A 16,570-nucleotide genomic window follows, 5' to 3' on the forward strand; every position below is an offset into this window, starting at 1 on the left:
CCATCCCGTGTGTAGGCTTTCGCCAGGACAAGAGTCATCCCCGTGGAAAATGACCAGATTCAAGACGGAGTCCAGCACCAGGCGGCCTGGTCACGTCTTTCTAGGACCAACCACAGTTTGGGCATAGCGGAAACACAAATCTATTTATAGATCGTTACCTTGAGCACTGGGCCATTACGGTTCCGTACGTACCACTAGTAAAGCAGGTTCACGCTCGTAATTCTAACCTCACACAGGAATGACACAGGGAAATAGGACAGACACACTCAGCGACTGTAACTTTACAAATATGTCCCATTATGCCTTTTGCCTAAAGCATCTCAGAGTTATGCATATTCAATTAAGAAGCCAATTTGCATAAAGCCTGGGGAGGGTGGTAACAGGGCCTTCCCTCTTCTCCCATGACAGGGCCTTTCCTCTGATCTTTGCTGAAGAGCCTTTGGTGAGGGACCTTGTCAACGGCTTTCTGGAAGTCTAAGGACACTGCATCCACTGGGTCCCCTGGCCACATGCTTGCTGACCCCCTCAAAGAACTCCAGCGGATCGGTGAGGCAGGATTTCCCTTCACACAACCCACGTTGACTCTTCCCTGAGAAGTTATGTTCATCTCTGTGTCTGACAATTCTCTTCTTCAGTTTCAACCCGTTTGCCCTGTACTGAAAACAGGCTCCCTTGCCCGGAAGTGCTGGGCTCGCCTATGGAGACTTCAAAACTTGGTGTCACATTTAGCTCTCCTCTAGACTTGGCTATAAAAGCTGATTTATACGGTAGGTTACAGACCACAGTTAGCAGCTCTGCAATTTCACATCTGAATTCCTCCAGAGCTCTTGGGTGAATGCCATCTGGTCCTGGCGACTTATTACTGTTTAATTCATCGGTTTGTTCCAGAATCTCCTCTACTGACACCTCAGCCTGGGACAGCTCCTCGGATCTGACCCCTGAAGGAGGCCTTGTTGCTGCCCCGTGCTTCTTTTACTCTGTTGTTAGCCACGGTGGCACATTTTTGGTTCTCTTTATTTTTTAATTTGGAGCATCCATTTAAACTGGTCCTTTATTCCAGGGGCTTTAACAAGTTTCCATGCAGCTGCAAGGCCCTGTGCCTTTCAGTCTCTGTTTGACTCACTTCCCCATTTTTGTGTAGTTCCCCTTTCTGAAATTCAATGCTACTGCTGGGCTACTGTGGTGCCCTCTTCCCCCTCCTCCCAGGGACGCTACATTGAACTCCAGTGCGATCGCTATTCCCAAGCAGCTCTGCCGTGATCTCCGCTTGGTCCATGTCCAGCGGCCCATACAAAAGCTTTCAAAACTACCTGGGTAATGACATTGCTCGTCACCCGCCCGTCCAGGATCCTTTGTCACTGGCAGGCACCCACAGTGGGAACAGCCTGGCTAGCACAAGGGACTGATCCCATCCGACCGCGCGCCCCGGAGCAATAAGACACGGACATTAGTTGCTCTTATAGCAATACGGGAAACCCCCGTGATTCACAGAATCACTAGTCGCGTGTCTTCTCTGGCCTGGGGAGGGGGCAGGGAGCCCCGGGGAACTTACCACAGCTGCCAGGAGCCGTGGCGTTCCCCTCAGCTCCCGGCTCCTGCAGTGAGTTCGTGGCTGCCGTGGCTCCCAGTGTTCGCGAATTTTGCGAGAACACATCCACGGCGGTGGGCGAGGGTTCCCTGTTTGCGTTTCTGTTGCTCCCAGGACCTGTCGTTTCTCTAGCATCATTCAGCCAAGGCTCTGCAATACTGTGCACATGCGAATGAATTACAGGGGCCACTGCCAGGCCTACGTCAGGGAACCGACTTAGCCCCGAGCCTAAGGAACGGCAGACGTGGGAACAGCACCCGAGAGTTTTTCTCACTCTCAGCTCACAGGAGCAGGCGGCTGCCCATTTGGAGCAGGTCAGCTGTGAACCCCCACAACCCTGAACCACGTGTGGGGTACACGGGGAAGCACTGGAATGGGTGCAATCCGCCGCAAAAGTGTCAGCAGAGAACGCTTCGGAGACTCAGCCGCAGCGGGGCAGCCGGGTTACTCTGTAACTTCAAAACCAGCGAGCAAGCCTGGGCACCTTAGAGACGCACCATGATCCAGAGAGCGACTCCTGAGCTTTCGTGGGCACCGCCCACTTCCTCAGTGGGGAAAGGGAAGTTACTTGGCGACGCGGTTCAGGGCTGTGAAAGAACGAACTGAAGAGATTCTCCAATCCAGGTGAGAGCAGATCAGAGTGTAAAGGGCCACCTGGCAGGGTGCCTTGGAGCAAACGAAACCAGAGGGGAGACCAGGGTTATTTCATGAGTAGCCATGTGAGACCAGAATTGGGCTACAGGGGCCCACGGCGCCATGCAAGGAGATCTGCCCAGACAAGCAGGTTCTTGGCATTGCAAGGGGAAGAGAGACCTGGCTGGTGCCTTCCCAGTGGGGGCAGCTTCCTCCTAAACTTCACCAAGGCCAAGTTTGCCGGGATGGTCCGGAGCGTCCTGCCCACCTGCGGGGGGAGAGGAGATTCCTGGGCACAGGGGTCCAGGGCGGAGGCAGCCCCCTGCACACAGCGGTGCAGCTAGGCACCGGCTTCCGTCCTCGCAGCCCATTGGCCTTAAAAGATGCTGCCCTTTGGATTTGCTGTGCAGCTCCCTCCCAGCCTGCTCCTGCGGGCAGTGAAGAGGCAGGCTGGGGAGCAGAGGGCTCCCGGGCCTGGCCCTGGGTTGACAGGAAGGTCATTTAAAACCACGTCTCTGGCCCCAGCCCCCGCAGACCCGGGACTGGCCCCTTCCCGTCGCTCCTGCGGCAGCGCAGGCCAGCCCGCCCTGGCTCGGGTAAGTCCCGCGGTGACCCTTGCCCTGGCGACCGGCGGGGCGGAGACACCGGCCGGGCCATGGAGGTGTGTAAGCCGCGGGGCGCGCAGGGGCCGGCCGGGGGAGCCGTGGGCGCGCCGTGCGCCCTGGGCGCAGCGCCCGGCGCCCAGCCCCGTGCCCGCTGCGGGGCAGGGGCGAGGCCGCGGCCGGGCGCAGTGCGGGCGGCGGGAGGCAGGGGGGGCGCTGCAGCGCGCCGGCTCCGGAGCTGAGTCCGCCGCGCCGGCTCCTGCCGCCCCAGCCTGGGCCGCAGCTGCTGCCGGGCGGCTCCCGCCGGGGAAGGCGCCGCCGCGGGGTCCGGCCCGGCCGCCGCCTCCCGCCCCGCGCCGCTGGGCCGCCGCTCCCGGGCCGGGCCGGGCGATGCGAAGCTGCTTCTGCCTGAGCCGGGGCAGACGGGACCCGCCGCCGCCCGCCGCTCGGGCAACAGTTAAGTGTCGCCGGCCCGGGCCGCGCCCCGCTGCTGCGCACGGACCGGCACCGGGCGGGGGGTCGGCCCGGCGCGGCTTTGTCTCCGGGCCGCGTCCTCCGCAGGCTCCCCGGGGCCGGCTCCCCAGCCCGGGCTGCGGCGGGGCTCGGTGCGCGCGAGGGAGGCCGTGGGGAGCAGGCTGGAGCGCTTGGCTTTGTCCTCTCGCGCCCCCAGCCCCCGCGGCCGGCACTGACACCAGTCAGCCCCCCGGAAAACAATGGGGGGGACGCGCCCACAGGAGCCTGCCGGGGTTCGTGGACAGCAAATGCTTCCCAGCGGCTGTGCTCTTTGTGTGCCAGTCACAGGCAAATGGCAGGGCTGGGGGGCTGGGCCTGTCGCACCCCAAAGTGCAGCACTGCTTCCCCAGCTTCCCTGGCCTGGCCACCCTCTCTCCAGCCGAGCGTAGGGAAGAAGCCTCCTCGCCCTGCACTCTGCAAACCCGCAGGCCGTGCCGTGTGCTTGGTCCTGGCCTGCGGAGGGGCCCGCGGGCCTAGGGAGACCAAGCCCAGGGCTCGTTGGCCGCCCCCAATCTCGGAGCGTTTCTCCCTTTGCACGGGGCGCGCTGGGGTCCCGGCTACGCGATTCCTTGTGCTGGGGGTTCGCACTGTGCTCTGGAGGGGCCCCCCGGGGTGGCACCAGCCACAGCAGACGTCAGTTAGTGGGCCAGTGGCAGCGGGAACGGTCAGCTCTCTGCGAGAGGCCTGGTGGCCCCGGCGTCCATTGGGAGTTGGTCAGTGGGCGTTGTGGTGAGGCTGCAGAGCGGCCCGGCCCGGCTGGGCTGACACGGCTCAAGTGTCACCAGTGTGTGTTTCGTGATTTCCGGGTTTGTCTCCCCCACTCTCGGGGGTCGCTCCCAGCAGAGGGGGTGACGTACCTTGGAGCTCGGCCAGGCGATGGCGTTGCTGGCTCCTTGCAGCTTCATTTATTCCCCTCCGGCTTTCGTCGCTCGCACTCAGTCCTTCTGCTCTGGTGTTCGGGAAGGTTCTCCAGCTCCACGCACCTGTGCCACGCATTGGGCTCGTCTGACGTGGTGGTAGGCCAGGCCAGCCAGCCTGATGTAAGCTACCCTGCCTAACAGCCAGCCTCCGCCTTCAGAGAGCCCTGCAAAGCCGGGCTAGTCATGGTGATTCCTTGTAACACAGCTGTGCTTGGAAAAACTTAAACAACAACAAATAGTCCTGCAGCCCCTTAGAGACGAACAAAACACACAGAGTCTCGTGAGCTTTCGTGGGCACAACCCGCTTCTTCAGAGGACTGTGCTTGTTATCCCAGTGTAGCTGTTAGTACACCTGGAGAGCTCATGTCAATTCCCTGAACGGGTGTAAGCACAGTTATCCCAGTATAACCATGTCTACACTTGGGGGCAGCTTTGCCTCTTGAGCGACACTGGTCTAAAAATAACTTCAAACCCCTCTTAGTGTAAACAAGACTTAACGCCCTTGTAGGGCAAGGCAAATTGCACTTCAGCAGGTGCCAGAGCTGTCACGGTGAAGCATAGATTCCCCAGTAGGAGCAGGTCTACACTATGGGCCTAAGTCAACCTAATTTCTGCACATCTCAAAGGGGTAACCATGTTAGTCTTTAACTTTAAAAACAACAAGTGGTCCTGTGGCACCTTCAAGACTAACCAAAATATAGAGAATCATGAACTTCCGTGGGCAAAACCCGATTCTTCAGATGAGCTGGAGCGGGGAGAAAAAGGGAACCCTGAATTTGTGATTTATTTATAATTTTATGTAAATACCGTAGCTGAAGTTGACGTACCTTAGGTCCAGTTACCATGGGATCTCCTGTTGACTTCCTTCATGATTCTCTTTTAGTGGAGAACCAGAGTTGATGAGAGCGATCAGGGGTCAACATAGTGGGTCTTCACTAGACCCACTAAATCAACCCCTGGGAGATTGATCACAGCAATGCTGATCCCCTGGAAAGTGTAGACAAGCCCGAGGTTTCAACTGAACCAATTTGGCATGTGCTAAAGCAGTGGTTCTCAACCGGGGGCAGGTGTACAAGGTGCACAGTGGTCTTGCAAGGACTACAACCATTCATCTAGAATATTTGTCTAGTTTACAACAGGCTACAAAAAAAGCACCAGCAAAGTCAGTACCAAGTAACATTTCATACAACGACTTATTTATACCGCTTTCTGTATTGAAACGACAATATTTCTTTTCTGGCTGAGTTGTAATTCTATGCTAAGAACGAGGAAATAAGCAATGTTTCAGTACCAAGGTGCTGTGACACGTCTGTTTTTGAATGTCTGGTTTTGTACGCAAGGAGTTTTTAAGAGAGGTGAAGCTTGGGGGGTGCAGAAGAGAAAGCCGAGCCCAGAAAGGGCTCTGGTTGCGTGGAAAGGTTGAGAGCCACTGGGCGACTGAACAGTTTGGGCTTGTCTTGACCGGAGTGCTATGAGTGAGCTGTCATCATTCTCGTCAGGACTGGGCCTTACCCATCCTTTCCTCTGGGCGGAGTCGAATGTATAAAGCTTAGGCTGATGTGGTTTGTGGGGTCACGGCGCTGACCATAGTTCTTGTCTCTTTGAGTACAGCTGTTGGCAGCACCAAATCTAAGGCTTTCGCCCAGTTCCTGTATCATTTAGGGCTTGTCTCCGCACGCCCAGGAACCGAAATGACTGAGCTGGGACTAGCTTGGTTGGCATTCACACCTTCGCTTATCCGGGCAAGTCGTCCCTGTGCGGCCCCTTTCTTTGGACTGTGTCCCGCTTCATTCTGCAATTGACAAAGAAAATTGCATGAGGACTCGCACACGGACATAACTGCAGGTGTGAGCTGTAATTGAGAGTTATTTCTGTTCCTGTTTCGGATTAGACCAGCCCACGTTCCCATCCGTGCTGCAGACTGTAGCTGTGCAACTGTTGTGCAGGTGACAGTTGTACTGAAAGTGCAGCCCTCCTGTAGTTCAAGTGTAGATAAGCCCTAATGCAACATGGCAGCTTGCTTGAGGGATGACATTTGAAGCTGAAATTGTGACTACCCATGACCCTCAAGCCAATCGCCACCCCAAAGTTCTGCCCTGTTGTAAAACTGGTGGTGAGCTACTAAGCAGCTGCTGCGCTACACCCCAGAGGTGGCTGTGTGTTAGTGGTGGTGGAAGGGCTTGTGTGTGTATCGGAATGTGGTGCTGTGTAGTCCCCTTTGAGCTGAGAGCTGCTATGCAAATAAGGCTGCTATCAATAGCTACCCTCAAGTTTAGAAAGCATGTGCAAACAATCTCCCACTAGCATTGCAATTAGGGCTGCAGCCATCTCTATCTCTTGTAGCTTTATTTCTCCCTTGGCACAGGAGGTTGGTAGGAGCTTTTACTTTTTCAGTTTCATCTTTGCTGAGCGTTGTGCTTCGGTTGTGGTAACAAGTTAGTTGTGGTTGAAGGAGGAAGCCATGAGAAAATGCCATTTTGAGCTGTGCCGGTGCCTCTTGAGTGCTGCGTTTTCCCTCTTGCACACTTTCTTCTTCAAGTTGCTTGGTTTTGAATTTGCAAAACTTTGTTTTCTAGTTTCCCTTCATATTCCCTTTTTCAATGAACACAGATTCAGCTTTAGCATATGCAGACATGCTTGCCCTGTGTCCTTGCACACACGGTCGATTCTAAATGTTCCTGTTGAGTAAACCAGTGCAGGTGAAGATGAAATTCCAGTGGGAGAGACCGGGCGGGCAGGGGAAGGGGAAGGCATGTGTCTACAGACCAGTCCAAAGGGGCGAGCCCCGTGTTGGTTGATCTGTGACATACGGGCAGTTACCAAAGGCTGGGAAGAGCAGGCGCGTGGGGGAAGCTGGGAAAAAAACCAGACTCGGCTTTGACCTACTTGGCCAATGTGACTTGATTCAATAATAAGCACCCGGAGCAACCTCCGCCAGGACCTGGTTTTTTCCAGAAATTTGCTTCTGAACCCTGAGAGCACTTTGCTTCCTCCTCTACCTCTGTGGGCAGAGAGACTCCCCGGTACCGTGGGCAGGTCCCAGGAACAGAGGCAGCGTCTCCCGGCTTGCGTGCTGCTCTGCCCAGGTGATCTGCAGGGTTGGGCATAAGGACGGGCCCAGAGCTAAACCCCTACCCGCTGTAGGGTGAGCTTGTACCACCTCCCGCCTGGGATCCTGCTGCAGCTGGGGCGACTTCTGCCCCTGAGTCTTTGCTCCACGTCCCCCTTGGAGAGATTCTGACCTGCAAACCCTGCTGCTCCCCCGCCTCCCTCTCCGTCCTCTTGGGTCGCCCCCTCTTGGGGCCGAAGCTGTCTCTGGAACGGGCGGTGGGCCATTTCCGTTCGCCCGGCCAGCGGTCTGTTGGCTCAGAGCCCAGCGGTTCCGGGCGTCCGGCCCAGCTGATGTGTGGTGTCCGCGGGTGAAATCGCTGACATCTTGCCCCTTTGCCGGCGCGCCGTCTGGAAGTCCCAGGTTGGTCTCGGTGCATGGTCCGCGTGCAGCACCGCCAGCGAGCTCTCTGCAGCAGGATGGGGGTGAGGCGCTAGCCAGCCTCCCTCCAGCGCGGGCGAACAGCCGGGTTTGTGAGGTTATTGTGCGTCTCTCCTCCTCTCCCACCCCCTGCCACCTTGGGGGAAGCCTGCACGTCCCTCCGGCTGTGCAGCGCCGTGCGCAGCGGGCCCCGCTTGCGGCCGAATGCACGTCCGACCGCTCTAGGGGTGTAAAATCCCAGTCACCAGTTAAACGCGGGATCCCAGCAGCACGCTGCTCCAGACCAGGCCCCCCACCCCGGCCGCTGTCAGCCCCCCTGCTCCCACCCCCGGCCCACAGCAGGCAGTAGGTGGGGGGCTGCTCCTGGGTACCAGGGGAGCAGGGTCGGGCCCATATTGTCAGGCCTAACCCCGTCTGGGGATGCTTCCCATGGATTGTTGTAGGAGCCTGCGCGCAGTCTCTGGGTGGGCCCAGCCAGGCCCCGGCCTCCCCTTTGCTGCGCGTCCTTCCCCCAGCCCCGAGACAGCGTCTCTGACTCAGCCAGCAGCCAGCAGCCTCCAGCGCCACGGGGCGAGGCCTGGTCCTGGAGCTGCTTCCCTCTGCTGTTCCCAGCACAAAAAGGCTTTGTCTGCGCGGTGCCAAGCGGGGACCGAGGCTGTTTCCTGCCACCCGTGCTGGGAGACAGGCCCCCGCAAACCCGCTTTGTGCTCTGGCTGCGCCCCCCTCCCCGCCGGGGCAGGTCTGTGTTGGCGGGGGTGGAATGCCAAGTGCTGCGTCCCGGAGCTCCCCCGGCCCGGATCTGTCGCTTGTTCTAAGGCTGCAGCGAGGCCACCGGCTGGAGACTTCCCGGGGGACGGGCCCTGCAGGAAACCCCCCTTGGACGCTCAGCGTGGCGTGGCCCGTAGCCGTGGGCCCAGCCCTGCAGCGTCCCAGGGCAGACCAGGCCGGGGCACCTTTCCCGCCAGGCACGTCCCCCGGGCGTGTGGACGGTTCCCGTGCTTTCCCCTGCCGGGTCCCTGGAGGGGCAGAGCCCGATGCTGCTGCCGTTCTCTCCGGGGACGCGTGGGCCAGGTTCTCAGAACGACCGTGCGGAAGCAGGCGCCTGGTTCCCGTGTGGGCTTTGGGCTGCACACGCAGGGCCTGGTGTCTTTGGCTTGTGAGGTTTGGGCGGGGGCCGGCAGCTGTTTGCCTTCATTCTCTCTGCCCTGCTTTGCCTGCGCCCGCCGCTGAGCCTCGTGCAGGGCACGTGGCCGGCACCCAGAGCGTGACGTGGGCCTAAGGAAGGGCCCCCCACCCGCGACGTGCCGAAAGCTGGAACTTTGTTTTTATCGCCCTCTCCCAAGAGTCCAGCTGCTGCAGCGTCCCCAGCGAACGACGTGGGGGCTGCTAAGGGGCAGGAGGATGTGTTTGATCCTGGGTGCTGCAAGTGTGTTCAGCCCGTGGCTGACGGTGCAGGCGAGGGCGAGACGCACAGTGTTCACGAGACACTCCGGGAAAGTTCAGCTCCACCGGACACCGCGGTTCCAAGGAGCCGGTCTCGCTGGGACTGCAGGGGAAGTTCGCTTCTCCTCCGACGCTCGCAGCTCGGGGGCTTTGCAGCTTCCAGAAAAGTGCCACTCATGGTTTTCGGCGGCTCTCCTAGACCACGGCGGCCAGCCGGCTGCCAGCTGTTCCCCTACGCCCGCAGTTCCGGGGGAAACCCGAACCTCCAGGCAGAGACAAGCACCATCTGGGCCAGCGGCTCCCTGGAATCCTTGCGGTTCCATAGCCGCAGGCACCTGGGCTGCGTTGCTGTGGGAGCGGGTGGGCCGTGCTGACCGGCTCTGCGGGGCGTGGAAAGGGGCCAGCCGTGCTGGGGAAGGGGAGACCCTCTGGCCCCCTGCTCCAAGAGGGGCCCTGGGACCGGGCTGCGTGGAACTCGTAAGGGGGGTCTAATGGCAAACTGCTGGGAAGCATGGGGCAGGCGAGGGGCTGCGATGTGGCCGAACTCTGCAGCTGGCAGGAGAGTGGCGAACGGTTTCTGAAAGGTTCCTGGACGTTTTCCACCCCCCACGTTTCTCTGGTTTGCAAAGGGATCCCCTGCAGTGTGGCCGGGCAGCCCAGGGGTACGTACCAGCGCCCCGCCACACGCCAGCTGCTCTTGGGAGCCGGGTGGGACTGGGGCAGTTTGCAGCAAAGGGGCCCTGCTTGGCGTGCTAGAGAGGATGTGAGGCTGCTTCAGACTAGGGATGTCACAGGGTCGTCCGCGAACAGATTAGCAAAAGCGTATTGGTTAGTGCTGTCGACTACGCGCTTTGAAATGCAGCCGGGTTTGGTCCCAGACCCAGCGCGAGCCGGAACCGAGCGCTCTAAGCACCTTCCCTTATCAGCTAATTGCGTCGTTGATAAAAATTCTATCGACTACATCGCTTCTCAGCTTCCCTGCGTCAGACAAACCACGCGCAAGGCTGTGCCGCTGGTTTCCTAGCTGCCCACAGGGGGAGGTAGCGGGAGCCAAGATTTTTCCAAAGCTGGTAAAGATTTTTGGGCACCCCGCTTGAATCGCGCCAAAGGGGGGGGCTGCCCATTTTCCAAGGGCAGATGCTCCGCGCTCGCTGAAACGGAGGCCTCGGTTCCCCCTCCACTTTGAAAATCGTGGCCTTGCTGGTTGGCTGGTTGTTCTTTTAAGGCGGAGTGTTTTCGGCTCCGTTCCTGTGACGTGCCTGGAGCGGAGAGCCTGCAGCGATGGCCAGTCCCAGGCGCGGTAGCTGCTTAGGGGGATGGTGAGGAGTTTCCCACGAGTGGGAGGACAGAAAGACCCGTTGCAGCGTTACAGCAGGCCGAGCGCTGGCGCCAGCACTGAGGCTAAGGCTGCGTTCGCCCGTTGCTGGCCAGCGCTGCCTCTTTGCTACCTGCCTTTGTGGTCCCCTTTGGAGGCAGCAGTAGCTGGTGACATGAGAAAACCTGAGAGGAATAGACCCCCCCTTTGCTGAGAGCGCCGTGTAGCTTTTCCTGTCGGGGGTCAGGGAATCGTTATTGCTCTTTGCCACAGTGTGGGCTCACCCTGAGACGTTCACGTCCGTGTTTCTTCCATAGCGAAAGAAATCGATCGGCATCCGTAAGTCGCTAAGCCTGGGAACGTGCTGATCAGGAAACCCCTGCGCTGTGTGCGGACGACCTAGTCTGCGCTTCCGCTCATGTCCTGCTGCGCAGCACGGCACACGTCAGCCTTCAGTTAGGGACTGTTAATGGTGCAGGGCAGGCGGGAGCGTGGGTTGGGGTGGCTGCGGTGGGAGACCTGCCTGCTGGACGGTGCCGGCTGGGCGTGGGGTGCAGCCTCTCTCTCCTCGGGGCTGCCGTCCTTCTCCTCAGATGAGGGCGACACGGCGGCGCGTGTGCGAAATAGCGGGGGACGCGCCAGGGTCCCAAATGGAAATTCCCGCAGCCGATACCCTGCTCCCCGCAGCACCCGACCTGCCTCAGAAGCAGCAAGTCACCAGCCATGATGGGTGTGTGTGGGGGGGGGGGGTTAACTGCTGTGGAAAAGGCCCTGGAATGAGGCACCTTTGTGCACCGCTTGTCTGGCTCCCCAGCAGTGCGGCTCTCGTCCGCGCAGGGCTGCCTCTGCACCGGGCGTCGGGCTGGCTTCCTGGCGCGCTCCTTCCTGGAAGCAAGGGAGGACTTGCCTCTGCTGGCTCCTTGGCTCTGGCCCCTCTCCCTCTGGCGGGAATTCGGACGGAGCCCTCCCCCCTCCTCGGGCCTGCCCATTCCCTCCAAACCGAGCTGTGCCCAGGCCCTGTGTGTGCGGGTCCCTCCGAGCTGGGCCCCATTGCACCTCCGTGTGGGGCGGGACTCCCCACCGCAGTCCTGGCTGCTGGCTGGCACCAGGGCCGTGTGAACCAGGAGCCATGTAGACACGTCTTGGACCTGCTCCAGCTAAGCCCCGAAGGGAGGCGGGCTCACTGTGGAACCTGCTAGCCTGCTACTGATCTGGGGGGGAAGCAGGGAACAGCGCCATTCCAAGGAGCTCCCTCCTTCCCCCCCCCAGTCCTCCTCCTCGCCCCGGGTCCCAGGGGCCCATTGTGCCTTTTGTTGGTGTCAGCCGACGGTCAGGGCAGTGTGTGTGTGTGTGTGTGTGTGTGTGTGTGTGTGTGTGTGTGTGTTTCGAGAAAAGGTTTAACGTCCGTGTCTTTACTGCTAGGACCAGGGTCCTGTCGCAGAGGGTGGCCGGCAGGCCAACAGACGCCCCTTTATAGGAAGAGCTTATTACACCTCAGATTTTAGCTGCTAGAATGCAAGATTCCTTCGCAACGGGCAGCCTTAGGGAAAGACTGAGAGGTGCCCCAACGGACTTGTCACCTGGGAGTGACACAAATCCAAACGCCCAAGCTCTTCCTATACCTGTCCCTTATGACCGGCTGAAGTTCTTTTAAATTGTGCTTGGTTCTGTTACAGCAACTGAAGGAGTCAGGTTAAAAACTTAAACAGTTACAGGTTTATTAAAAAGACTTATAAAAGCATATGGTTACAATGGCTATTGCTCTCTTTCTTAACTGTTAGCAAATACAGATTTTAAAAATAGTTACAAAGAAAATAAAGATAGAAAATAGAAATAATGGTACGAAGTGACAGCTTAATCTTTAAAGAGCTCTAAGTCTATGTGTACACTTAAGACAAAGGACCACATCCAGGTACAATTTTTACCCCTTTCTGTGCCTCTCGACTCCAGCGTGTCAGGCCAGGGCCGGTCTCTCAATTCCTAGGAAAGACGAATACGAGGTGGGCGTCCCCTCTGGAACCTCGGGAGATCAAACACCTAACCCGACCAGCAGATAGATGGTAGATTGACACTCAGAGTAAATGTGCTGCTGGACCCATCTTTATACCCCTGGGGGCCCGTATCCTCTTTCTTATCTAAGAGGCCGAATTGTACTGGTCCGTTTTGTGGCGCCAGTTCTTACAAGCAAGTTTCAAGTTAATTTACACTTGCAAGAGAGAGAACTAAATTGTGAGCACTAGACATTTTTTTACTGGGCGAGAGATTCCTCCCCCCGCGGACGGCTGCGTGTTCCTATCAATATGGGTTAAGTCAAGGGCACTCCTTGGCAGCCTCTTGGTCAGCAATTGGCACATCTCTGTTTACAGCTATACACGGTCACACAGCCTGGGCCTTCTGCTCTGTGTGCCCTGCATGCTCCAGGCAAGCAAAAATGGATGTTACAGGGGGGTTCCTGTCTGGCTACAGTTGGGCGGTGGCTCGCGATGGGCTCCGCCCAGGCTAAATGCTCTGGGAACAAGCCAGGTCGTCTCGGACGAGGCGGTTGGGCCGAACCCCTGGCACCAGAGAGGGTGCAAATGGAACGTCTAATCACAAGCAAACGCCTCTTTAGACAGGCTGGGAAGCGCGGCTGCTCTTGAGCAGAAGGCGCGTGTGACTGTGGCTGTGGCCGTGGCTGGCTGGGTGGTGTCCAGCAGACATGCCGGGCCTGCGGACGGGCTGGGCTTTCTGTCTAGCAGGGCAGCTCTCCTCTAACTCTGCTTCCCGGTTCCAGGCGCAGCCCACGATGCCTGAGGTGCGCGACCTTTCGGAGGCCTTGCCTGACGTGTCGATGGATCCCATCACGGGAGTCGGGGTGGTGGCGTCGCGGAACCGGGCGCCCACTGGCTACGACGTGGTGAGTCGCGCTGCTCCTGCCTCGTCAGTCTCGTTCGCTTGTCCTTGGCTTCGCAGAGAGCAGCGTCTCCCCTGGAGACCGGGCTGGTGGCTTGTGCGCCCATCTCGGAGAACACGCTCTGGGCTTTGTACCGGCCGCCCCCCTCCCGGTGGCGCTGTGGAATGCCGGAGCCGCACCTTCCGGGTGCAGTCGCGTGAGTGCGGCTCCTCCCCTGCACAGCGCCTGACCCAGAGCACTTAACGTGGCAGGCAAATGCGGTAACCCCGGCAGCGCCCCGCACTGGTCAGTGACTCCTGAATCGGCTGGTCCACGCCACACCTCAGCTGCCGGCTGGAAAGCGAATTCGGCTGCCGGGAGAGCCGGTCCGGCAGCAGGCCGGCCGCAGACGGGCCATTGGCAGGGAGCTGGGCAGCTGGCAGAGTTGCTCGGATGCAGAGGAAGGAGGCCAGAGACAGGCAGATGTGGGAGCTACGCGGCTGTCGAGCCCTTGGGTCGACTGGTCACGTTGCTTTGGAAACACAAGAATTTTCCCGAGGATGAGCACCCCAGCCCAGGGACGTGTTCTGTGTCTGGCTGTACGTGGCAAACGTAGGTACCCTGCCCAGGCAGCCCGGCCCCCCCGCCCCCCCGTGGGGGCGGGGGACTGGCCTCGAGGCCCCTCCCAGGCCTGGTGCTCTGGGATTCTCTGGTTCCTTCGGTGCACCGGGCTGGCGGAGACACCAGCAGAGCAGGCCTGTTGTTCTCAGGCAGCCCTGTGAGGGGCCCCCTCCGTCCCGTGTGACTGGCACCCGGGTCCGACAGCTGAGTCGCAGGGTCTGTCCCAGGCGCCGGCCGCCCCTCGCAGGAAGTGAAGCTGGCCTGAGAGAGCTGCGAGGAGACCGAGGGCGGGCAGCGGCTCCAGCCGGGCCGGTTACCCGTAATCCCGCCAGGGTGCACTGTCCAGTGACCCCCTGGCATCCCCCAAGTGGATGCTACTCTGGGTCTTGGTCTGCTGCTGGTTTGCAGCCCTGGGAGCCTGTCAGAGGTGAGATGCTCCTGTACACAAAGTCTCCATCCATCACCTCCCTCTGGTCGCTGCCCTGCTGCAGGCGTCGGGCCAGGCACTGGGGGCCCTGTCTTTCCCCATTTCCCGGCTTCCCCCCCTTCACCATGCTGCTGGGGTACTCCCCATGGCTCGGCATGGCGGGGGCACGCAGGGCAGGGGGCCAGGCACTGGGGGCCCTGTCTTTCTCCTTTCCCAGCCTTCTCCAGACCAGCAGAGTACTCCCCGTGGCTGGGGCGGGGCCAGTGACAGACTGCAGAGGGGAAGAGCTTTTGCTCGGTGTTGGGAGGAAGAGAAAACACAGGGGCTATCCAGGGAAGATGCAGGCGGGTGTGTGTACGTGTGAGAGCTGCCTTTCGCTTCAGCTGTCCTGCTCCGCCCATGGGGACCTGGGGTGTCAGCCCAGGTGGATTCCCCTGGTCCTCTGTCACTGGGCTTAGAGAGGCCTGGCCAGGCAGGACGACTCGGAAACGTCCGGAGACAGACCATCTCCGCTATCCCCTGACCCTCTCTACCAGCGGCTCGGACGGAGTTTCCTGGCCCCTTTGATTCCCTTTTATCGGCGTAGGCCGTGGACTCGTTGCAGACGTTCCTCCGTGGCGCGACTCCCAGCAGTATTAACTCTGCACTCCCAGCCACGCCTGAGGGAAGAAGCAAACCGGTTTCCCTCTTTGGGTCTGCTGCTGAGGGACACGTAAAAGCTGTTGAAATGGGCCTGTGCTGACGATTGCTGGTCTGTTTGCTGCCCCCAGGGACGGGTGTTCCAGATCGATCTGCTCAGCTCATGGGTGTTTTTAAGGGCCGGGTGCTGAAGGCCCCAAGGCGAGCTAAATGTTATGCCGAAAAAGTCAATGCAGATTAACTGCAGCAAGTGCTCTTCCTGCTCCGAAATGAGAACGGCAGAAGATAGAGGCGTTGTCTAGAGCCACGCTGGAAGGGTGACCTAGAACAAGCAGCAAACGATTCCCGTGTCCGTCCGTTGCTCTGACACAGCGTGGGGCAGGGGACGTTTATGCCAATGGCCCCTGGCCGGCCCCATCACTGGGGACTACTGCCCGGACAGACGTCCTGTGGGTTTCCCTTGGGCGCGCTCTGTCAGTCGCCTGCCTTTTAACAGAGCTTGATCCCCCGGGGCCCTGTTTCCCGGGGGGCTGGCGGAAGGAAGCTGCAGCCACCGGCGTGTCCTGAGCCCCCTACGATTGCAGAGCCGGGCGCCTCGGGAGAACGACTCGGCTTCCAAACAGCAGACGGGACTGAACGTCCGGTCTGGATGCAGAGCTGTAGCCCGGGGTGGCTGTTGGAGGAAGCAAATTATTGCGGGGCCATCCAGGAATTCAGAGCGGTCGGGCCCGCAAGGGGCAGGCTCCGCGGGCCAAAGAGACTTTTTAAACTCGCGTTCTTTGGAAACGCACGTTTCTGGCCGAGGGCGAAACTAGTGAAAAACATTTGCCCAGCGATTGGCCGGTGCCACCCAGCCCTCTTGCCGGGTGCATCAGGGTCCCTTACCAGCAGCCTCCTGCCCGCCTGGGGGGCGGGGCTCCTTTCCGAGCGCAGTTCCCCGCGTCCCTGGCACGTGGCCTCTGCCCGCGTTGGCTGGTGCTGGGGATGGAACGGTACCAAGGCTGGACCCACAGTGGCCGTGTCCTTATTGGAATCTCTAATTGACGGACTCCCTGGAACCAATATTTGTAGAAATTGGGGCTTTTTCTGTCCCTCCACTTTCCCTTGCGAAGTGACCGGAAGAGCTGGGAGTGAATGGGGCCGGCACGCGTGGGAAGGGGGTGAGGAAGGAGTCCTGCCCACACGTCCCCTCTCCCGCTCTCGCCTGTGCAGGTGGCGCACACCGCGGATGGCCTGGATGCTGACCTCTGGAAGGACGGCTTGTTCAAGTCCAAGGTCACACGGTACCTGTGCTTCACGAGGTCGTTTTCGAAAGAAAATGTAAGTCCCTTGGCTGCGTGGTGGGCGGTTTGGGGCTTTGCGGGCGTGCTCTGGCTTTGGGGAGCAGGGTAATTCAGGCAGGATTTTCTCCCAGTCGGGGCGCGTTTGTCGCCAAGCAGCGCTGCCGTGATCTTGGCTGTGTGTGCTCTCTTCACCTGCTGTTTGCTCTCGGCAAAGCCACGTGCAG

At 59.6% G+C, this 16,570-nt stretch overlaps 1 protein-coding gene across 5 annotated transcripts in view; it reads left to right on the forward strand.

Annotated features, from left to right (window-relative positions):
* The first annotated feature begins 2,186 nt into the window (after positions 1-2,186).
* The window catches only part of MVB12B (multivesicular body subunit 12B), a 94,531-nt gene continuing 80,147 nt past the window's right edge, over positions 2,187-16,570 (forward strand). The window contains exons 1-3 of one of the 5 annotated variants that reach the window (XM_075905741.1): positions 2,187-2,212; positions 13,278-13,400; positions 16,276-16,383. In XM_075905741.1, coding sequence (XP_075761856.1) covers positions 13,290-13,400; positions 16,276-16,383 — 219 coding nt within the window. In that variant the 5' untranslated portion in view covers positions 2,187-2,212; positions 13,278-13,289. Of the gene's footprint in view, positions 2,213-2,354; positions 2,818-2,861; positions 2,883-2,968; positions 3,280-13,277; positions 13,401-16,275; positions 16,384-16,570 lie in introns of those variants that run through there. The other 4 variants (XM_075905738.1, XM_075905737.1, XM_075905740.1 and 1 more) reach the window with 4 other exon arrangements.

The sequence above is a fragment of the Pelodiscus sinensis genome, chromosome 22 (assembly GCF_049634645.1).
Source record: "Pelodiscus sinensis isolate JC-2024 chromosome 22, ASM4963464v1, whole genome shotgun sequence".
NCBI lineage: Eukaryota > Metazoa > Chordata > Testudines > Trionychidae > Pelodiscus > Pelodiscus sinensis.